The following is a 24,396-nucleotide window of genomic DNA, read 5'->3' as shown; positions in this document are numbered from 1 at the left end:
AAGTCAGGGTTGCATATCTGGGCCTCTGCAAATTTGGCAGACAGGAGTCCTCCTCCTTCACTTCATGTTTTTGCATAACTCCCCATAATCCTGTTTTGTGCAGCAGAGGTGAATGAAAATGGTTACAGTTTGAAGTAAAACACTCCTTCCTATATATAAGCAATTTCTTCAGATGATGGATCAAAATATTGTTCAAGGGATAGTGGGTTTGCTGTCAGATAAAGCAGTGTAAGGAATTGACACTCATATATAGACATTCACAGTATCAGCTGCTACAAATAACCCTTTGGACCTAAACTACTTTTTAATTTGGGAAATAAAGGCAGTCAACTTTATTTTTCCTTAAATATAGCAATTACAACCATGAAAATTCAAAAGTGCCAAAAATGTTTGAATTAGTGTTCCTTTAAAAAGTGTATTTTCTAAGAGCTGGATCAATGAATCTAAAAGAACTGGTATTCAAAACTTTGTATCTTCATCATTTTAGTTCCCTTTTTAGCTCTGTCTATGGCAAAAGTGTCCTGGTAGCCCAGATGAGAAATTCTGAGAACATCGAAGTTCACTGCAGTCCTGCACCTTGACCATTTCAACAAAGATTAAATTTTTGAAGAACCAAAGCTAAATTCAAACAGAGTTCTCCGGAGCACGTAAAACCAAGGCTTTTCAGAAACTTAGATTGATTCCTTCAGGAAAAAGAGAGGTTTGTTCCTACCACTAGACCAACCCACTGCCACAATTCAAGTCCCAAACCAAAGACGTGAAGGCAATAGAGAACCTGAGCTGAAGCACTTTAAGAGCATATTATAAATTGGACAAAACCATTTGTTTTGTCCTAGCCTTTTTCTAATAGCTAACCTATTTCTTTGACATTTCAGGCAGGAACAGTAATGTAAGCAGCCTGAAACATAGAAAATTTCAGCTCGGAAGTTTACAGTTCAGCTAAATTATAAGTAACTGGGAACAGTTTTATTGTGGAAGGTGTCAGGAAAATTGTAATGGGAGGCAACACTGTGTGCTACCCTTAATACAGTATCAGATGATGAAAGGTTTGGAATATTCAGTAGGCATGCTGAGCATATATGAACATTGTTGCTATGTTTGCCTGAAGGATTAATGACACTTAATGACACTATTTAAAAAGGCAACTGCGGAATGTTTCTGCAGTTCATTATCTGTCTGCTATGCCTCTAGAAAGCAGCAATGCCACCATGGCTGCTAATGTAACTTTTATAAACTTCATAATATTCACTCTTCAGGGTTAATTTCCAAATTTCTTTATGCAACGAATGTCATGTCAGTCATGGCTAGGCTTTGAGAATGAAGATTTGGGAAAGGTTCTATCCACGTTTGTTACAAGCACGCTGGTGGCTAATGAGGCCAATGCAAGATAGACATGTCCAATTGCAAAAGGCACAGCAGAAAGACTCCTTAGGTGGTATATTCTGCAAGACACGATTCTTTCTGCGTTGTCTTTTCTCCTCGAGAGTGATCCTGCGTGTGTTCTCAAAGGAAGCAGCAGCATTATAGATGGTGTGTCTCCAGACCTCCCAACTGGAGGCCAGAGTAGACCAGTTATGATGATCAATATGGCCAAGGCTGAGATGTTGTTTCAGGGAGTCCTTGAATCTTTTCTTCGGGGCTCCTCTCTTGCGGCAGCCAGTGGCAAGTTCACCATAAAGCAAGATCTTAGGGAGGCGGTGGTCCTTCATCCTGGAGACGTGCCCTGCCCATCGCAGCTGTGTTCTCATCAACATGGCCTCTATACTTGTGACTGCTGCTTGTTCTAGAACAGATGTATTGGTCACATAATCTGACCAGTGGATGTTTAGGATTATATGGAGGCAGCGTTGATGGAAGCGTTCTAGGAGATACAGGTGGTGGCAGTAGATGACCCATGATTCAGATCCATATAAGAGAGTAGACAGCACTATGGCTCTGTAAACACCGATCTTTGTACTTTTATGCAATGAATAAGAAATAGTTAAAAACAGATGTTTTAGGAAGTTAGGCAGGGCTGGAATGAGTTTAAATGTTAACACAGATTCATAAGTAGAATATTGTGTTCATTTGTGCTAATTATTTCCTCAGAAGGTATCCATCCTATTTAGGCAATTACACAGCCTCAAGTCTTCATTTTTACCGGTACTACCAAGGGACTTTATCTGCTAATTTTAGTTTGAGACTGTTCATGGCTTTTTAATAACAAAGATTTAGTTTGAAAGCTGCATTTGAGCTATTTCCATGTGAATATTCCACATGTACAGAGAAATGCATTTAATCTAAATTTAAACTGTAGCTATAGTAACCAACATTCACTGTTTTTCAGTAGGACATATATAAGCCTACTCAGACAGAAGGAAACATGTTGTGTTAATTATCATTCTATCAAAACACTCGAGTTTTTATTTTTAAAAATAATTATCAGAAACTATGTATTCTTACTACCCAGACTTAGAAACCAAAAGATTTGCAGGAATGTATTCTATTGACATTTGTGGGAAACTGTGAAAGTTAGAAAAGAGGGCCATATGAGGACCACTTTGGAGGATATAACAAATCTCACTTTTTTCTCAACTATTTGTTGTCCAATAAAAACACAATATTGACCTCTTATAAGCTAGCTTTGCAAGATTCAACTTAGATTTCCTAGAGTAATTGCCAATTTAGACAAATAGGGCTAGAATTTCAATTTCAGGTGGATGATTGGATTTTTTTACTTGAACCAGTGGATTATCAGATTTTTTTACTTGAGTCAGGTGACAGATTCTGTAGATGATCTTGCAAAGGTAGGAGATGTCACTTTTACAGTAATGTCCATATTAATCAAGGTAAGGACATGACTAGCCTTATATTCAAGTGAATTGTGGGATTCACTTTACATTATTTGTACGATTTAAAATGTATTCCACCGTAAAGTGCACTAAGGTGCACAGCTCATTCTCTCTCTGTCCTTGTTTCATTCCTCTGACCATAGAAGAACTCTAAATTTTGCCTCATTTTTGAACAGCTTAAATTAGAGAGAGTAAATCTGTCCCTGGCATGCTTTTCCCACACTCCCATGTGTGTTAGGAGGCAGTGCTGTTCTGCTAGTGCAGGGCAGCCAAGGCTCCTCAAACCCAGTCCTGTGTTTACCAGAAAACTGGTGCTTGGATGAGGAAGAGACCTCTCTTTTTAATTTATGAAATTTGCTTTAAATGCTTGCTTTATGTATAGTAAGTCTTGAGAGAGCAGATATCAAAGATACCATACAAAATGCTGATATAGTCAACATGTGTTTCTTCGTTTGTGTTTTCTTATTTCCAGAGTTGAAAGAAAGGAGCGTGCACGCTTGAAGACGGTGAAATTCAATGCAAAACCTGGTGTAATTGATGCAAAAGGGGTAGGTAAATAGTGAAACCTTTTGACATTGCACTTTGCAAGTGTTTTATAAGTTTCAGAGTAGAGAAAATTTTAGCATCATAAGGAATATTTAGGTTGTTGCAACAAAGACCTACAGAATAGCGAAATATAGACAGGAGATTTATATATATATATAAAATTATTTTATATATTCTAATAAGCTGTATATTTTTATATATAATATATAATCTTTGAAATATTCAATTATTCTTTTTATAATGATACTGAATGACAATACCTCCTAATGGGAAGATACTAAAAAAATTAAGAGCATTCTGTGATAGCTGGGATTTTAGTTAAATGAGGGATAGGGAAGAAAAGACTTGAAAAATTAATGCAGATGGATAACCGTTCAATGAAATAGGGCCAGAAGTGTAAATTCCCTGGCTTCAAAAGCTGTTAAATCTCAAATCAAGGGTTGAAAGTTAAGAAGTCCCAGATGCAAAAATTTAGGGTTTGGATGTTCTGCTTTGACAGTTGTGACAGACATTGAACACTAGTGTGTTTCACAGCAGGCGCAGTGGCAAACCAACACAAAAAATGAGAGTTCCCTTCCACCAGCGGTGCCTGCACAGAACAGCATTCCTGCTGTCACCACTCCACAGCATTACTGTGATTGTACCCAACAGGCAGCAGTTCTCACTAGCCTGATGTCTAATATCCTGTGTGTTGCCATCTGGCTAGCAAGCATTACAGCATGAGAAATGCCCACAGTCCTGGCTGTTAAGGTATATTTTTCTGCAGAAGTGTAGCTTGCAATTGTAGCAGTAGTAAATACTTGACATGTGCAGGGATTTATTTTTGAAAACAGTCCAGTTGGCATGCATGGGATTTACAACTAAGGGCTTCTGTTAGCAAACTATGAGACAGAGATTCAGAAACCATCAGGAAAAAGTCCTGTTTGGTTGAAAAAAAACAGGGCAGGGCCAAAACTGTGTGATGAGAGGACATGGTCATAGGTAGGTGGTAGCAAGGGAAAGAACCAAGTGGTTCAGCAGGTCCCTTCCAGACCTTCTGTTACTGTGGCCTTTGCATAGTTTGAAATACTCGATCTCTTCTTGCTTCACTTTCCCTCTATAATGAATAATTTCTTTATCCCTGTTTATTCCATCCTTTCAGACAGATTAACAGGGTAAGAATTTCCTCTTGCTATGAACACACAGTTCCTAGGGCAGTAGTTTCCAAACCTCTATATGCCAGCAAAATAATATTTCAGACCTTCAAATACTTCCCTCTTACTGCTCTACAGAATAGTTCCTGAATTCATTTGCAATTGCACTGATTGAAACCAGTTTTCCAGACTTATAAGGCACACGGAATCAGTCTTCAGCCTCTGAATATTATTTGCACATGCAGATAACTTTTGTATAAAATACATAACAAAATGTATTAAGAAAGAACTGATTCATTTCATTGCATTTCTTCAGGAGTCAGAATTCTGGTTTTCAGTTTGAAATGACCGTGCTTTGCAACCCTGTAAATTAATGTTGCCACTTATTTGGGGAGATAATAAGTTTTATATTGCCAATAAAATCACTTGTTAAATGTCTGTTTCCTGTACATAATCAAAGCCTCAGGGGAATAATTCATTCATATAACTAATGGTCCTTATTCCTGTGAGTCTGTCAAGAATTTAATTAGCTCTTGATTCCCCAAATAGTTTTTCCATTTTTATCATCAGTGTAGCATTAATATTCCAGCCACTCAACGTCATTGTTTGTTTCAGTGTTTAGGAAATTGTATAATTACAGACCAAAACCATTGTACCTTTTTGGGACCAAGCTTTCTATTTTAGTGCTTGCTAAAAAAGAAAATACATATATATATATATACATATGAAGTCCTACAATTTCAAAAGTTTTGGGAAAAGATAATGGAGGCCTGTGATTGAAAGAGCAAAAAGAAAAGGAGGATTCACTCTTAAACTAAGCATCAACACATAAAATGTTTGAGTACGTATTTGAATATACATGTATGTTCATTTTAGGGCTCAGCATTTCCATTTGGTCTTTCAGTGTTCAAAAAGAAGTGGTATAAGCTGTCTATGCTTTATTTTTTTATCTTTTTTTTTTTCTTTAATCTGGAAGCAATTCAGCCCAAATAAACAGGGCTGCAGTAGGCCCAGGAAAACTCTTTCATTTCAAAATTAAAATAAAAATTCAGATAGGAATGAGTTTATGTGTGTCTGTGGCACCTTTGGTTCACACGTTCATGACTGTGTGGGCAAGTGGAACTGTCTTAGTTTACTCTAAAGATGAAACTGAGAGAAGACTTTTCATGGGATATTCCTAAATTTGGCCAGGAGATGTGCCTATAAGCATTTTTAAAAAAGAACCAAAACTTAACTGAATATAGAGAATCCTTGGGGGGGTTGCACAGGTAAAAGTGTTACCCTCTTGCAATTTTACCTGAATCACTCTACTGGTCCCAAGTCCTTTCTTCCCCTATAAAAGTAATGTTCAAAAGCTAATAACACACAGCAAAGGTTTCCTGAGGTAGTACCACAATTTCTTTGCAATAACTCTGATTCTAAAGTAGAAAATACCTAGTTATTCTACGGGTTTATAAATTCTTAGGCATTTTCATCTGTTTATACCTATTTTTAATCCCAAATCCAGCGATAAGATACAAAGTATTATGCATAGAGTGACATTTGTAGTTGATCAGCACTGAAAAGGTGTTAAGAATACTCAGCAACACAGTGGACAAACCTATTAGCAGGGAGAGCCAAAGGATAATCTTTTCAAAGGCCAAACTTGGATGCATTACTTCATCTAGAAAATTAGCTCAGCACTTCTTAAAAATGTGGTTTAGAATATTTATATCACTTTAAGTTTGTTTTATTTGACTCCTCCAATCCATGGCTTGTGAAATTAAAGTCTACAAAATCAGAGTGGATACAAAAACAGTGAATGTGAATCACAGTTAGGGAGATCCAGAGAAACCTTCTGATCTCAGGTTTAAATAAGACAATGGATAGTACCTTTCCATGTAATAATTAAATTCTGATGCTCATTATTACAGGATGTTGTATAAAAATAAATAGGAATAAAATAAAAAGGAATTAGATACATTAGCAAGCAATGGAACCAGTGGCATCTTTTAACATCTGATTTCAAGAAGCAGAGAGGTTATAAACAGGGAAGGATCATGTTTCTTCTACTTTTCCATTTAAACATCTGCTATTAGACTTCAGGAACAGCTACTGGGCTAACTGGATCTCCAGCTTAACCCAGTCAGGCCATTTTTCTTTCATATTCTGTTTATTTTGACCAAAAGACATTATTTTGACCAAAAGAAACTTATTTTTTCAGGTTCAGAGACATCATCCAAATCTAGGTCCTATTAGCATTTTTAAAAATATCAAACCAATTACAGATGTTAACACCTCTGTTGTAAGGAAAAGAATACAAATACTGGTATAAACAGCTTCATTTCACCAAGGAAAGATTGTACTTTTGTTGTGTTGACCAAATTCAGCCTCTAACTTCATTCATATAATTGTTGTAGTGATCTTCAGCAGCTTTTCTCATTGTTAAATACAGTAATGATTTCCTAAGCATTTATTATCTCAGTCTTTGGGATTACTGGTCTACAGATAATCAATGGAAAATAGAATGACCCAAAGGTGTATGTCTGATATTTATCCTGGAGGAAGCTACAGAAATTATGTAAGCACAAACTTAATTAATTTAAAAGTATGTTTTATGCTATGTTGAACTCAAGATCATATCCCAAGTATCTTCTGATGCTCACCTTTGCACCAAAAGGATCAGAACATATGAGTAGCTGTGACCAGGGTCATATATCTGCCAAAGCAGCATACTGAATTCTTGGTGACACCCTACCATAAGCTTCAGACTGAATAAAAGTAACCTTTCCTCTCCTAATCCTAAAACCCACAGGTTTTGTGCACTTTTCAGACTTTTTACTGAATCAAAAAGAGTGTCAAATGATGAAAATATTACAGAGTGAAAAGAGATGAGCCAGTAATCTGCTTTTTTCTTAACTGCTGTAATTACAACAGGTCTTTCAAGAGACAAAAATAGCACCTTTTGCTTTTCTCCCTGTCAGATCATATACACTTCCTTGACTATCTCTTGAAAATATTTTTACAGTCAAAACCATAGCTCTTTGAAAGATCTTTAGCAACATCTCACTTTTACTAATATTCATGGATGTTGCCTGTTTCCAGAGAAGTGTTTGAATATCTGGAAACATAATGTTTAAGTAAAACTTGATTTTATACAGAGAACTGTTTTTCGATACCACGTGCCTTTTCATTTCACACTTTATTTGGCCAGTGACTCCACAATATTGTCTTATGGACAAATACCCAATTTCATTTCCCAAAGAAATGAAAGTCATGTCTCGCACAATCTCTCAATTTTTAATGTGTGTGTCAGGGTTCAGGAGGGTATTCAGCCCATGTTTACTGGGCAGCATTTCCAGATGGGTGCCTGCCCTAGTAAGGCACCAGCAGGGTGCCAAATGGATGAGGTGCCTGCCAAGGAAAGCAACTCTCCATTCCTCCAAAATCCCTCCCAGCAGCTCTGCTGCTCATCAGCAGTGCAGGTCCTAAGTTGTGACCCACGCCATATTGCTCCATCACTACGCATTAGGGTTTTTTTCTATTCACTTAGCTTGTCATCCTAAGTTCTTTTCATATTTCAGTCAGATCACCTACATCACACTCAGCCAGACTCTTCAAATGCCTCCGAATGCATTTATTATGACAGTCAGAAGCTTGGTAGCATTTAATAATATTTCCTATGAGCAGATTCTGTTTACAGATATCACAGCCCTGCCTGCAATGTGAGGTCGTCCTCTTGCTTTGTTGTCATTCTAGCAACACTGCACTGAGATACGAAAGGAAAAAGTAAAACTTGACTGAGGTAGCAAATCTGTATTGTGGAGTAAACAAAACTCTCTGCATACTTAATGCACCTGTCCTCCAAGTGCTGAAATCCAGTGACTGACATAGGACCCTTTTGACCATTTATTAACTATTTGGGGGCGGGGGGAGGAAAAAAAAACAACCAAACAACAAAAAAAAACCCCACCTATTTCCAAACAATTTATGCTCTAAAAAATTATTATATTTTCATCCTTAGTCATCAAATCAGAGCAAAAATGGTCTGTAGGAAACTCAGGTGGCCACCAAATCTAACCCCTACCCTGTCTTCTATGACTTCCTCCTGTCTCCGAGATTTGTCTAATCTCTGCTTAAAGACCTGTCACAGCAGATATTTCATATTCTTCCCAAACAACCCTTCGGTGCTTCACTCTCGTCATCATTCAAAATGGTTAAAATGCTGCAGTTTAAGTCTGTTGTTATTTCTTCTTCTATGCGTGTATATGGAGACTGGATTATTTGTCTTCATTGCCGCAGACCAGAACCTGCAGTCACACCTGTCCTGGTCTCAGGTACAGAGACTGTGCTAGTGGTTCACCATGGCAGATCTGGGTGTATCAACGCAGAGAAATAGGCCTTAATCTCAGTTGAATCCTTGATTCTTAGAAAACATAGCAGTGTATTAGATTGTCTATACTCTCTCTCTGTCTAATGAAGATTTTTTTCTAACATCAGGCTTAAGTTTTCTAAGTATAAAGCTTCACCACTTTTATGGAGAAGCAGTTCTGTAGTCTGTAATCTAAAAGTTTTCCACATTTGCAGTGGATTTTAGCCACCTTTTTGTTGCACTTCTTTGCTAAAGATATTTGACACGATGAATGGATTTCCTAAAGTGTTTGGTACTGGGGAAAAATAGAAGAAAATACGCAATCTGAGTACATTCAAAAAACTGCAAATTCGGAGAGCCTGGTAACAGCCAGCCTGTCGTTTATGGTGTCGTCTTTCTGAGAGAGACAGAGGGGAGACCTCATCATAGTGTACAACTTCCTCACAGTGGGAAGCAGAGGGACTTTTCTCTGTGGTTACCAGTGACAGGACCTGAGAGAATGGCCTTAAGTTGTGTCAGGGAAGGTTTAGGTTTGATGTCAGGGAAAGGTTCTTCACTCAGAGGGTGGCTGGACACTGGAACAGAATCCCTAGAGAAGTGGTCACAACACCAAGCCCAACAGAGTTCAAGAAGTGTTTGGACAACACTCTCAGGCACACGGTGTGATTCTTGGGGATGGTCCTGTGCGGGGCCAGGAGCTGGATTTGATGATCCTTGTGGGTCACTTCCAACGCAGGATATTCTATGACTCTATGATTTTATCTCTGTTGGATTTAAGTTCTGTCAAAGGCTGTAAGACTTCCAAAATGAGGGTAGCATTAGGTGTCATGGAAGAATCAAATCTCAGCATTGTTCCTGTTTGTGGAACAGCTTGTTTCTGGGAGAAGACAACTTCTCCCCATATCAGAGGAAAAGCTGGATCTCATTTTTCCAGCTGCCTTCGCCCTTTCATGCATTTTCACATCCTCCACAGCTCTGTCTTCATGCTTCATGATAGCATGGTGGCAAGCAGTGGATACTGGCTGCATTATTGAATTGATCTGACCCTGCATTATTGGACTGCCCTGACCATTCCCCTTGAGCTGAACATTTTTTGCTCAGCGTTTCTCCAAGGTAGATTAGAAATACTGCTGTCATCAGCATTAACTTCACTCATGTGCTGAAGTAATCAAATGAAATTCAAATGATAAAACAGCACATAGCCAGGAAAACTTAACTGTACAGTTACTCATTGCTCCAGGATATCTTGAGACACTCCACAAAGACATGCAGTAATTTAATAATAATGCATCTTGGTCCTAGGTCACAGTCAAAAATAAAGGAAAACAAGTGAGTCTTCAGTTTTAATTTATGTCATGGTAGCAGTGTTGACTCTGGCAGGGAACTGGTATGCCTTAAGGAATCTATTTTTTAGAAAGGTGAAATAGTTCTTGAAATTGTGAAAAAATAATGTCAGATTTGAGGCTTTTACTCAGCTGAAGTGAAGAAATATGTTTCCATAGCTTTCTTTGAAAAATCCAGTAGAAGTAGAGTATTTGAAAGAACTTCTTTCAAATTGAAAAACATACTAAATTAGAAAACCTGTGGGTCTGTTTTCCATTTTTCATTTTATTGAGAAGTACAAATTCTAAATATCTGCAATTTGTAAGCATAATGAAATAGAGTAGAAACAATGAGAAATAAAGGATTTGTCGTTGAATTTATTCAGGTGATGAAAAATATTTCTGTCTGTTGGAAGCTTGTCAGTCAAAGAAAATACTAATAGAGTATTTTTTTCAATTAATGAGCAATACAAATACATGTATTTTTTAGATTTTACAGTTTTTTCATCCTGAGAATTGTGTGGAGTTTCATTTATAGGATAATATTATTTCTTAGGTGGCCTCCTCCTATTAAGGAGTATAGTACCTGTGTTTTCTATCCCAGAAGTTTGTGCCATCCCTGCTTAGGTAAGAGAATGCTTAGGAGAGTCACTGACATGAAGATATAGAATGCAATGTTTAAATCGGTCACAGATTAAATATAACAGGGTGAAAATTTACTAGCATAGATAAAATACCAAAGTTTAGAGCTGGGAGTTAATTGTTTTTCTTCTAAGCTGTTTCAGCAGAAATTTTTGCTGAGTTAAACTTTGTGTGTGTGCTAATTTTATAACTTGCTGTCCAATATCCTGAATTAAATGGTAGGAAATTTGCATGTATGTATAGATAATACCATAAGTACTTGGCTTTTCTTCTAAAAAATTGGTTGAAAAGAAAAATTTATAGTATTGGCAATAGATTGTCAAAGAATTAGAAAGAGAACAAGGTTTTCTTCTAGTAAGATTTTACACAAAGTTCCAGAAGTGCGGAGTTAAACATTAACACTCATCCAGAAGATACGTGCTCTATATTTCACATGTTTATTTGCGGTTCACTTAAATTTAAACATCTCAGTGATGATTATCTTAGCGACTCACAGGCCATGTTTGGAAGATTACAGGGACACAGGAACTGCCAACCTGGGTCAAAGACAAAGTCCATCCGATTTGATATCCTGCCTGTGAGACTGGTCATGTGAGATGCATTACGGGAAGATGCAGCAGCTTCAACTCCTATGCAGACCTCAAACTAGTCTCTCGGAGATTGACTTTGGGTTTTTTTGCCCATGCCTTTATTTATTATAATGTTAACTGTAAGGCCTAAATAAATCAATGTTTTAAATGAAAACCATTAACCTGGTATGATCCACTGAGGTGAATCCTGAGCCAGACCCTTGCCGTAATTCAACCTGCTACACCAGTGACCTGCAAACACTCTTCCTTTAACTCAAAAGAGAAATTCAAAAGTTTATCTTATCCAATTATCTTTCCGTAAGTAATTTGAAAGCATGTAGGTATTTTAAATCTTTCTCCACTCCTACTTCACAAAATAAGAATAACAAAGATCTTTATGCAACTTATTTTTATGCAATGGTCCATTTAATGCAGTAGTTTGCACTTGCACAAGTGTACAGCATTTGATTGCATAAATGATTCCACAAAAAAGAGTGATAAAGGAGCAATCTGGTGGTTTTTTAATAGCACAGATAACTAACACCTTCTGTGTCTTTACTTATTAATGAAATTAATTCAAAAGACTGCATAGAGACCAAACCCCTCAATTTCATATTAAAACCTAAAGAAACACCAGCAGTCAATGGAAATCAGAGTTATGAAAAAGATTTAAGAAAATAGCAGATCAGAAGTGAGGAATTAAGATCAAGTGGATAAAGGATTTTCCTACAGAATACTGTAGGAAAACCTGTGGGTCTGGGCTGGTGATCAGACAGTCCTAAAACTTTATCAAGTGCACACTAGTGCTGCTGTTGATCTCTGGGCCTCTTTTGACATTGTTGCTGCATAAAGGGTGCTGAGACAGGTTCACATGCGTGAAGATTTGTTATTGGGATCAGTAGCTGTTTACATAAATCAGCTCTAACAGGGAAAGTCACTTTTTGGCAAAAAATATTGAACAGAGTAGAGGAACATTTGGGACAACATTGCCAAACATCCAATACACTTTCTGACTCCAGTTAAAGACTTGAGGAAGGAGAGAAGGACCTTCACACTGCCCATGTGGCTGCAGTGAGCTTGGCTAGGTCTAAGCCTGCACTGGACTGCAGCGCAACTCCATGATTCTGGGTCTGTGAGCATCTCATCACAGAAACATGGATAATAGAGCTAGGAGAGGCTTGTCGTTTAGCTCTTTTCCTTTCACCACCCCTTTTTCTTCAGACATTGCAGTCTTATTCCCCACAGTACTTAAGACTAGCAGATTTGTTTTAAATGTGAAAAAATGATCTAGGCTTTTCCACTTCTCTTGGGGTAGATTATTCTACATCCAAATTGATTTCACTGTCAAGGAGCTGTCTTATTTTCATGCTATTAATTTCAGTGCTTCTGTTTGAACAATTCCTTCCCACCATCTTTGTGTACAACCTTCAGATACATGTAAATGACCTTGGCTGTCACCTATGCAAGTTTTTATGTTGGCGTTTTAATCTTGCTAACAACAATACCATCCAAGTTAGCACATATGAGTACTCCCTTCATACCTTGCACCAATTTAAATACGTGTTTACAGAATTGCTTTTGCATTCTTTCTTGAAAGTCTATTCATCCTTCTGTACCCCTGGTAGTTTGTGTTGTTTTTAACTGTTGTTTTGTTAGGAATTAAAATTGAGTTGCTGGCAGACGAGTGGCAATAAGTCAGTCTTAGAAAAAGATTATTAAAATTCCTACAAATGAATACTAAGCCACACTACCCTTTTCTGGAGAAGCTATATAGCATGAAGCTTTTAATCAGTATTGTGCATTTTCATTTTCAATTGCCAATACTCAAATCTCCCTGCAGCTTCATGGAAAAACTAATCAAGCAGTTATCTTCATCTGAGCTCTTTCTCACCCAGTTTGTTCTCACTTATCAAAAGAGATCATCATGTAAAAATTCAATAAGGAATGACTGTAGCCCAGGCATTACTTTTCCCAAATGCTTGAAGTATCTAAGAAGATTTAAGGCTGAACTTAACAGAATAGGTATGTCCTTCCCCTTCCATCTCATAAAAAGACATAGGAAAGTTGGCAAGTGTTGCTTGCCACCATAAATCTGTGTGTTCAGACTGTGAATGAAAGATCTACATCTTAAAGAATATACTGTGGTCACCACACAAACAGGCTTAGAGTTGCCACTATCAACTCCTTAGCTTAACTTCTGCATGTCTGCATGCAGAAGTGCTTTCTGTGTGTGAACCCAGTCCTTGGCCAAGTTTCTGGTTACACCAGGAAAGCAAGAATTGCTCAGTCGTGTTGGCTTTCCTCTAGACTTGTCAAGTCATTTAACTTCAGTATACTTCATTCTTAATAAAAGAAACTATCATGGCCTGATCAATAGTATCCACCAGGTCATAGTGGAGTCTTGGTCCCCACAAAGTGACTTTAGGAGGACACTGCCACGGTCCTGGTATTGCAGATGGGACAATGAGGCAGAATGTGCCAAAGTGTGTTTGGACCCATGTCCTCCATGTTCTGGCAACTTCAAATTCATCATGTGCTTGGTATTGCCAGGTGAAAAAGCCCACTGTAAAAATGGATATGTTTGGAAGGAGAAATAACACTGAGAATCTGTTACAGTCCAAAAGCTTGCTTTCTGGTGTCAGTGCAACTTTTTGGTACGATGGGAGAGATCTAAAATGTAGAGGTTTAACAGTGTTTGAGTGCCCAAAGCTTTATTAAAGTCAGTATTCAAATGAGTAAAAGAATGTCCCCAATGCAAAAGGTGTCAAGTATAGAGAAAAGGATTGCAGAGACACACTGTTGATAATAAATTTTGTATATTTTTACAGAATGCTGTGTAAGTAAGGGTTTTCATTTAACTTAGGCCAAAACCAAGTATTAAAGAAGAAGAATAAAAAAAACACATGGCAGATGAGAAGCAGTAAAATTAATTTCTCATATACACTGCTGGACCAATCTCAGAACAAAACTGACATATATAATCATGTGACATAGAAACTAGGTTAAAGCATAGCTCAAACCGGCCTAAAAATAGATGATATGTGAAATTCATCTACGCCCTGTAAAAAAAAAAATTCACAGCCAGTACTCTGGAACAGTTTTCTCTCAGGTGATCCCTGAACACTGCTTCCCAGCTCATGACTGAGGATTAGCATTGGTTGAATGAAATAGCAAAAGAAAGCATTCCCAAAGTAGTTGGGAGTTTATTGGTTTTTAGAAGACAGAGTTGCTGTTAGAGAACCACAAGAAATCTTTCCCAAAGATATTAGGCTCTTCTGCAAAGCATAAAGAGGACAACCTCTGTCAAGAGCACATTTAAAAAAAATTTGCAAAGCTCAAAGTAAACAACAATATAGATGCCTATTTCAGTATGGTGCAACAAGACACTCACTGTTTTCTGTGATGTTTACCACTACAAAGCAACTTTTGAAATTGGATTGTTTATTTAATGTTACATGAAATTTTTTTTTAAAGACCACTATCCTGTGAGCTGATGAGTAACATATATATGGCTTCTGTGCCTAGGGAAAAGCACTTAAAATACAAAACCAACGTTGACACAAAAAAGTACTGAACTGAGTTCTTGAGAAGAAGAAACACACTGTGGTTTAATGTCTGTCACAACCAGGGAAGGTTGGTATGTGCAACTCAGGCTTACATAACTGGGGATATCCGGGGATACTTGGTCAAGCAAGAGTGCACATCACGATTATTTTCCTTGGTTTCTTCAAAACAGAGTCTATGCCTAAGTAGTATCAAACAAGAATTCAAGCCAGTACACCAGTGAAAGCTTTTCTCCACTTTTTTTCTGAGAAGAAACTCATTTTCGTCACAGTTCAAATGTTATGAATTATGTCACTGTTTTGTTGCCAAACAGTCCTTGAAAATTTCATTTGCCTTTTAGTCTTCAGCCCTTGTCTGTTTAAAGTGCCTACTAATGTCAGCTCCTAGATTAGTGGTAATCTGTGTGAACTGATGGCAGTGACATATGAAAGTAATCTATTGTACAGGTGTTTCACTGCCAGTGAAATGCCCGAGTCATTTGCCATCACAGGTTTGTACATCATTCTTGGCAACAAACTTGTGACTTGTACGAGAATCCATTTTAAGGCCCTTTTTCACTGACTCAGAAACTCTGCCTGCATAAATGCTGTTGAATCAAGCCAAGCTTGCTATCACGATTTCAATTCCAGTCGCATGCAACTTCTGCATCGAACAGAGAGATGTAGGCAAATATCTCTGTCTCATTTATCCTACATCTACTTCGCAGCTTTCCAGAAAAATAGGGAGCCCATGGCTTCAGAGTATTAGACAGGCCTCGAATTTTCCATCCTACAGGAATAAAATTTCTCATATATGCATCTGAATTTTGCAATTTAACCTTGCCACAATTCCTCATATGCATGATCCTTCCTTAAAAAAGAAAATGTGCACTCGATGTTGGTCTCTACTCCTCCACCAATGGAGCAAAATCTGGAATTAACACCGTGTGTGCAATAGAAACATGGTTTTATCCTGTGTGGCTCCCTCATCTCTCTTTGCCAAGCCCCTTGTCTCTATACATTAGAGATATAAATTGTGATATCTGTAAGAAGAATTTTGCTGAGTGTCTGCAGGATTTCATATCCTTAGGGTAGAGACCGTCAGCCTGAGTTTAATCCCATTTATATTGGATACAAAACCAAAATCAAGGCTTCTGTCTTTGGTGTCTTGTGAAGACACATGCAGTTAATGTACAAGAAAATAAGCACTTGGTACGCCCATTCAGTTAATACCATGGACTAGTTATTTCTACAAGCTTTCAGAATCAGACTCATTTTAGAGTTTTATAGTATTTACAGTTTCTTTCTTATTTTAAAGATGAATGCTGTACTACATTGTGATAGTATACGTCATTAACATGAATATACACATTTTTTAATGTAGAGAAATATTTTCACATGCATAAATATATTTTTATGGATTTAATATAACTAGAGTCAGCTTTATTTTAGGAACAAAGCTTTTTACAGGTGTAAATGCAGTGACATAGTTGCACATAGTAGTCATCTGCTATGAATTGCTAGATTTTGACCATCCAAATTGAAATGGAACAATATCTTATTAAAAAAGTAATGCAGTATTTGAAACTGCAAAAGAAGAAAGAGTTTATATAATACTATAGTGTATCTGTCTAATTTGGTATATACTGTTAAATCATGCATAAGTGTGAAAAAAATATATGCTTTTCTGGTGAAAATGTACTTTCTGAAGTTTTTATTCTAGACTGTTGGGGGAAAAATTGAAAAAGAATATATATATATGTTATTTCTCATATAACCTCTGTGAAACAGAGCATATTTATTTATCAATTTGATAACATTCTTTTGAATTCCAAAGTGAAATGGCATTCTGTAATTAAGTGATTGTCATTTTAAAACCCCTTTGCTTTTGGAAGTGTTATTGTGTATGTATAGTTTTTTCCCTTTAAAAGTGTAATGCCAATAGTATTACTATGTCAAATTCAGATGAATCGTGACAAACAACATTTTCACAAACAGCAATTTTAACATGCTACAGTTCCTTTCTTTAGAAAAATAAAGGAAATTATCACAAAAAACACATTTTAATTTAATTATATCCTTTAGGTCATTAAAGTGATGTAATGTGCATGTCAGTCCTCCTTTCATCCACAGATTACTTTAATCCTTCATGTGCTTTTTTCTTTTTCCTCTGGCTTTCTTTCATATTTGCTTTGTTTTGAAATTGCATGCTGTCTGGATTATTTGTGCATGACCTCCACATTAATTTCACATTGAATGTTTACATACTCTGAGAGATTTTCATGGATCATTTATTCTACATGTGCATTTTTTTCCTTTGTTTTCAGTTACTAAACTTTAAATATGCTTGAAATGTAAAAGTGGCATGAAACTTTTGTGACACGAGTATAAAACTATTTTAATGAAGATTTTCGGTACACATCTTCCAGAAATACATATTCTAAACCACATTCTATACCATGCTTCCAAAACGTAAAGAAAAAAATTATATTCTGAGACTCTAAATGTATTCCATTTCAGAATTGGAAACAAATACTGGTTATATTCATTTCAAGCAATGACAAACACATGAGATTGGTCGTTTAAATGATTTGAGGAGGTCTCTGCTCTGTTGGAGGTGATCATTTGCAAAGCCCAGTGTCTGGGCATTGTATATGTTCAGAGACAGTGTAGGACATTTTCTGACTGACAACACAGATCACTTCAGACAAACACTATCTGCAGCTCTGCATAGGTGCCCTCTAGAAATGCCAGCTTCTTTCAATTAACTGTAGAGACCCTATGTCCTTATTTAGTATTTGAAATAAATGTCCCAAGTAGTCATATCCTGCTTTTACATAGTACAGTGCTATGAGACCTTGCAATTGTCTATAAAGTCAAAGGGTTTATCATGTAAAAAAACACAATTTCTTCCATATTCATTCCTCATTTGAAGAATTAGAGATATATGTTGCTTAACATGCCATTAAATACTGCTTATTAGCAGAATTCTATTTCTAAATCACATAAAACTAAAGTATATACAGAAGACCCTAATGAGTAAATATATATGTATAAAACAAAACAAAGTATTTTTTTTAACTATGCCCAAAAAAAAACATTTAAGCACACTTAAGAAGCTGTTGATGAAGAGGCCAAATAAAAAAATTACAAAATCAGCAGCAGCTACCAAAGAAGTTTTTTTTTTATTTTAATTGGCACAGGGCTGAAACCACATACTACAAGCAAATCAAAGGCTTCTGTTTTCTACTTTATGGCCTATTCTTTTCAACCAGTTAATTAATCCTGTGCACAGTCTGCTATGACCAAAGATGGGTGGCTTGATCTCAAAGCATGCTGAGCCATCTGCAGCTCTTCATCTGAACAAGCCAAACACGATAGTTTCCAAGTAAGGAGCTGAAGGCTGTAACTTGAGGCCTCTGGAATCAAATCGATCCGGTCTCCAGGGGCTTTGCCTTCAACCTGCAGACCTCACTACAACCACCTCTGATTTGTAAGCCACTTGGTTTGTACTGATTTGAGTCACTACAGTTCTCTCCACTTTTACAAACTAGTTGTTTTGTCAGCATGAGTGTGACAACAATTAGACGTCCCTGTTTTTGCCCCATGCCTTTTCTCCTTCACAGTCATTCAATGACAAGCGTAAAAAGAACTTCATCTTTTCACGAAAATTCCCATTCTACAAGAGCAAGGAGCAGAGTGAGCAGGAAACAAGTGATCCAGAACGTAAGTAACCTCTTGGAGACGATGTCACATGCAGCAGCACATAAAATGGGTGACACGCATGATACCAGTATCCCACACATCTAGGCAAATATCTGTCATAGGTAGGCAGGAGAGGTATTACTACTGTGACCAATGTATGACTGCAGTTTGGATCCAGTTAGTCCTTCCATCCCTGGAAAAAACACTTTCAGAAGAATAAAACAGTGACCTTAATTTTTAGAAGTGCAAATGTGGCTCCTCAAAGTTGTTGTGGCACCTGTCATAAATCTAAACTTGTTTCTCAGAAGTATTCCTAAATCAGAATTGGTTCAAAATAAGGCAAATGTGATTTCTTTCACAATACTAAACTAAACTATTACTTTTTAAAAGGCCTGTTCTAGTATCTTTTTTGCCTTTGATATTCTACAAGCAAATTGCCATGGGCAACTTCAATGGAAGTTTAAAAATTAAATGAAGCAACTATGCTAACAGCTTAAAGAAGTAAATCAGATCTTGGAATGTATACCTCCATGAGAATTTACTGCTTACTTAAATTATATAGGGAACTAGCCTTATTAAAAATATATGCTAGTTTCAAGCCCAGATATTTACTTTTTTTCCTTAATAGTTCTCTCCTAAATTTACCCAGTGAGGATAGTTTCTGGAACTTAATTTTTCTGGTTGTTCCTTCTTCCTCACGGCTCCAAAAGGCATGTATCATGGTCACTGCCTCTTTCATTAGGTGAATTCCCATAGAACATGGACCTAAATTTGTTTCAGAAAAAAAAGGCAGGGATCCAGATTGCTCAATCAACATGGTCAGTCATGGTAGTATCCATTTCAACTCCACTGACTTCTTCCTTCCTCTTCTGCGGCTGTTCTTCCTTTCTCATTGCTCTCTCTGGGGACTTCCATGCAGGACATCCCCGGATTAGGTGACGACGGTTATGGAACAAAGACTCTGAGTAAGTTCCCAGGAATGGTCACTGTAAACCCTTTTTTGTTTTGTTTTGTTTTGGCTTCTGTATCTTCTCTGAGGACCCTCCACTCCTAGCATGCACAAGATAGAGTTTTATTTGTTACCCAGCTGTGAATGCATTAAAAATGTTTCAATCGTTTTGTTCTGCATGACAGTATTAAATAACATACAGTGTATCAAGCAGACACTTTCACTTCTTTTGTAATAACACCTTTTGTTTCTGACAGTATGTTATTGTTCCCATCATGGCAGTTCTGTAGAGTAGCATACCTAGAACGTGTTTTGCTGCCTAGACTGTTCTTTTCGGCAAAAATTCCTCCCTCTCCATCTAAAGGGAAAGTTAAACATTTTAACATGATCACAACCTGATGAGGTCAATAGAAAATTTGATTATGCTGTTGCTTCTGCATTTTCAGCTTTTTGCATGGGAGTGTTTGTTACTTTGCTGGATTTTAGATCAGTAGTTGTTATTAATGGACAAAGTCATTTGCAGGCTAGAGAAGACCATGAGTTCTTCAAAGCTAATTTTGGACCCATTTCACCATTAGCAACCTATTCTCTGTCACACCTTAATCAATTTCTTTTTCTGATGCAGCAATCCTGTCTCAAGACTTGGCATTGCGGAATGTGTAACATGTCGGATCATTGCTCAGAAACAATTTTTCTTCCTCAAAATTTAGACCAGAAAAACTGTATAGAATAAAATATTTGCAGCTGATTTCCGCATACATAGCTACATTGTATTCTGTATCCAGAGCTAAATAATTTTTAAAAAATGCCACTTGCATGTGTTTGGCTTCTTCTTCCTCAGTTCTTATTCCTTTTCTAAAGCACCAAGTAATTGGAGCAAAATGTGTGTGAATGTTAATGCTGCATCACCTACTGTTTTGTATGTGCTTTTTAATTGCAGGAATGCACATCCATATACACAGTTTTGGAGATTATTCTGTTTCTGACTGATTTGTTGAAGGGACATTTTAATGGTTTAACTTTAAGCCATGCAGTAGCTCACAATTCAAAGATGAAAGCTTCATCTCTTGTACAAGGAAAAACAGTTCTGCAAGACTAGTTTTGTCAGTGATAGATAGCAAATGTCTCTGCCACCTGAATTTTAACCATTCTGGGGTCATTTAAGTGTCATAACGGCTCATTAGCAACAAATGCAGATCCTTTCCTGCTAGAGAAAATTAAAATACTTCTGATCTGATAGCCCTCCTGATTATTTGTGTCCCTACAAAGACAAATCTTCATAACATTCAACTATTTAAAAGGTAACTAAATTCTGCAAACTGATATGGGACAAAGTAGCACAGAAGTATTATTTAAGGCTCTATTTCCTCTATTAATATCGCACCTAGTTTTCAATTAGTGACACACCTATAGACATTCCCACTCATTCAAATTTTATTAATATTCAACTTAGATATGTTTTTTAATGACAGTTCTTGCTATGAAGGGTATTTGTTCTTTTTTAATAAAGTTCTTCAGGGTCCCGTATACATGTTAGCTTGAGATAAAACTTGTTAATTTGCTATGAAATGCCCAAAAGTCAATGTGCTCTTTTCTTCAAAATGTAAGTTTAACTTTTTGAAGCTTCTTCCTAGGCCCAAGATCAAGGTTTTCCATTTATGTTTTTATAAGATATCATCCTCTCTCATTCCTGCTGCTCCAGGAGCCCCATCATTCCCAATCTATGAACTCTAATCTATTAAATTGGTACATGGGGGAAATGCAGCGCCTTCCAGAGAATAGGCAGTCTTGGCGCTGTTCCTGTCTTTCTCATTAACTCAGGGTGCTCCCGACTTTATAACCATTATGCCGTTGGCTTCTAAATGTCCTGGGGACCAGCTGAAAAGTTTCAACTGTCAAGTGATCTTTCAGATGCAAAGTAATCAGCATTTCTACCAGACATACTATTAAAACCACTGTTGAATATGGTCCTGCAGAACTCCTGGAGATCATATAGCATGGTGTTAGTGACCATAAATAGTCTGCTGACACAATTTTGGAATAGCAACATTACATAATATAGATTGCACTTCCTTTCAAGAGTATGATAATAGAAACATGACACCTGACTTGACAAACCACAAGACTGACCCATTATGATAGTTCTTATAGTCCTGTTCACCTATCCAGACTGGTCTAATACTCCAATTCAGATTCTGAGGCTAGACAATGACTGGAAAAAGACTTCTTCCATGTCTTTTTTCTTACTTTTGTCATTGAATTTGTCTTCTTTTTTCTTTTTTTCTTTTTTTTTTTAATTGGACGGGGTAAAATAGATACAGTTACAATATTTGATATAAAAACAAATTTCATGTTAATTTGTTAACCCTTCAGGATAATGCACAGTGATTAAAGATGGATACAGAAGTTTAGCAGGAATAGTTCCAGTGCATTAATAATGATTAATGATGCACATTACTGATGGTGCAGAATAATACGAGCAGACACTCAGATTTTATTAAATTACTCAAGACATCCAGTGAGATGCAAGCTGACTATAATATACATTGAAATGAAATTATCAAGAGATACCATTTACTGTCTCATCAGGAAAAGACATAGCCTTGCCATGACACATATCACTAGCTAATACATATAGTCTCTTTCTGAAATGCCACAAGAGAGAAAGCTTTCATTTTACCTCTGTAAATTATCTGAGCATTTTCAGGTGATGTCACTGCACAGTTTTTATTTCCTCTCTGCATAACTACCTTTGCATGACTGTGGCAGTTCTTTTAAGTTTCTGCTGTGCTGTGGTGCTTGGTTATGTTCTTTAATTTGCTGTACTGTTCTTGCAGAACATGTTTCTTCTAATGCCAGCGATAGTGAAAGTAGCTACAGTAAGTTACTGCTTTCATTAGAGTCCTTTTACTTTGCATTGCTTGTTCTGTTTGTTTCTTTTATTTTGTTTCTCTCCTTGCTACTCTTTTGTTAATGTTAAAAAGATGGAGCAAATGGCTTGGAATTCAAATTTATAACCACATCTTGAGTACAAAGCTGTAAAAGAAAACTAGCAACTGTTAGAAGGGAGAAAGGTTGTTATTTCTGATGCATTCTGGGATGTAAAACTAAACCTGGCTTTGGGTAGCTTATGAAAGTCAGGATTATTTAGTTTAGTGACAAAGGTCTACTTCAGTGGGGAGGGGGAATTTTCTTGTTGATCTTTTAAGAGTAAAATTATTCCATAGTTGTAGTCAAATCTGCAAAAGGCACCCACTTTACAAGGTCACAATTTTCACTTGCATTTCTGCATGCCGGTATGAAGGGCTAAGAAGTAGTCCCAGAATTTTCATTGAGCGTGTAGTTTTGACAGTACAGATTTCATAATGCAGACTGGAGTCTTAAAAAAACAGTAAGATAGACTTTCACTGCTTAGGCACTGCCACTGAATGTCACTGATACCCTGCAGGTGGAGATCCCAACCCTGCAACCTGATTTGATTGGATTTACAGACTCCACAGGATCATATAACCAAGAAGCAGATTGTATGTTCTCGGTAATTCTTTGTAATGCCCATAAATTTAACCAATATAGCTATTTTTCTGGAAGTTCTGAAAAGCAGAAAAAAACCCAAGTCATTAAATAAATTACAAGGAATGTAATAAAAGGTAACTAAAATGACAGATTGCTTGCAAAATCACCCAGTTGTTTCATTTTTTCAAGCCATTTGCTTAACAAATCAAGTTTTCCACCAGTCACTCAGCACTTGTGCCAAGCACCCACATACATTCAGGTAATCAACGGTATCATACATAATATTTACTGGTCTTGATATAAGGCATAGCAGTTGAGCTCTATTGATAAACACTGGTTTGTTTCAGTAAAACAGCTAACCATATGCTGCTCAGAAATGGTAAATTAGTTTGTATTCTCTTGTATTGCAAAGGTTTCCTTGGAAAGCAATTGCCAGAGTCACAAGAAAACAGTAGACACTCTTGAATTGCCAAGATCCAATTCTAAACCATTTTATTTTTAATGTATCCTCTACTTAGGAGGAGAGGGGGATTTTATGTTTGAAATATAAGATGCTCTTTCCAGACTGACTTTACAATCAGGAATGAGTCAAAAGGTAAAATTTTCAAAAGTTTGCAAGAGTCAAATCTCATCCAGGTCTGTAAATTTCAAGGTGAGCTCAGGGTAAAAGCCCGGAGGATAATCTAGGCTAATGAACTGTCCCAAACAGCAGACTTAATCGGAGAGCCCAGTTGCAGCCAATTATTTTGGGCATGTCCGCAAAACCTAGTTGCCAAATTTTGTCATAAGACAGGACAGGTAACCAGTTCTTCACTGGATGTGTAATAACTTAAAACAAAGTGTACGTTTTCAGGTGCAAGAAAGGTACTAGAAATGGTTTGGGAAAGTTAGCTGGGACATAGATACTTGGAAGGGAAAGTAGTGTTGCAGTAACAACTACCCATGGCAGTCACTCTCCTTCTAGAGTGGTTTGTACCTGGACAAGATCCTGTCTCACCCCAGCAGCATCCAGTTTAAATTCTACTGGCTGGATCTCCCCACACACTACTGGTATGTCCAACAACTGCTGCCTGGTGGAGACAGATATGCCATTTAGAAGCAGAGGAAGCCAATCTTAGATTATGCCAAGTGAAAGTGGCATAACAATAAAAATGCAGGACCTGGTGCCCAAAGGGCCTGATTTTATTTGCTAAGGATTCATGGGTGTGTGCCACGTTGCAAAGTTGTTCTTTACTGTGATGTGGTGTCACCTGGAGGAGAATCTGTGTGTTCAAGGTGAGGCACTACAAGTTG

The 24,396-nt window shown here is 37.1% G+C and overlaps 1 protein-coding gene across 24 annotated transcripts in view; it reads left to right on the top strand.

The window, feature by feature from the left end:
- DLG2 (discs large MAGUK scaffold protein 2) overlaps positions 1 to 24,396 on the top strand; it is a 995,087-nt gene that overhangs the window by 949,769 nt on the left and 20,922 nt on the right. For 13 of the 24 annotated variants that reach the window (XM_039378618.1, XM_039378634.1, XM_039378623.1 and 10 more), the window contains 3 exons: positions 3,304 to 3,379; positions 18,563 to 18,662; positions 22,428 to 22,469. In XM_039378618.1, coding sequence (XP_039234552.1) covers positions 3,304 to 3,379; positions 18,563 to 18,662; positions 22,428 to 22,469 — 218 coding nt within the window. Of the gene's footprint in view, positions 1 to 3,303; positions 3,380 to 18,562; positions 18,663 to 19,560; positions 19,607 to 22,427; positions 22,470 to 24,396 lie in introns of all 24 variants that reach the window. The other 11 variants (XM_039378625.1, XM_039378621.1, XM_039378619.1 and 8 more) reach the window with 2 other exon arrangements.

The sequence above is a fragment of the Pipra filicauda genome, unplaced genomic scaffold (assembly GCF_003945595.2).
Source record: "Pipra filicauda isolate LSUMZ 115617 unplaced genomic scaffold, ASM394559v2 scaffold141_size4267151_pilon, whole genome shotgun sequence".
In the NCBI taxonomy this organism is placed as follows: Eukaryota; Metazoa; Chordata; class Aves; order Passeriformes; family Pipridae; genus Pipra; species Pipra filicauda.
This window is presented reverse-complemented; position numbering and strand designations above follow the sequence as displayed.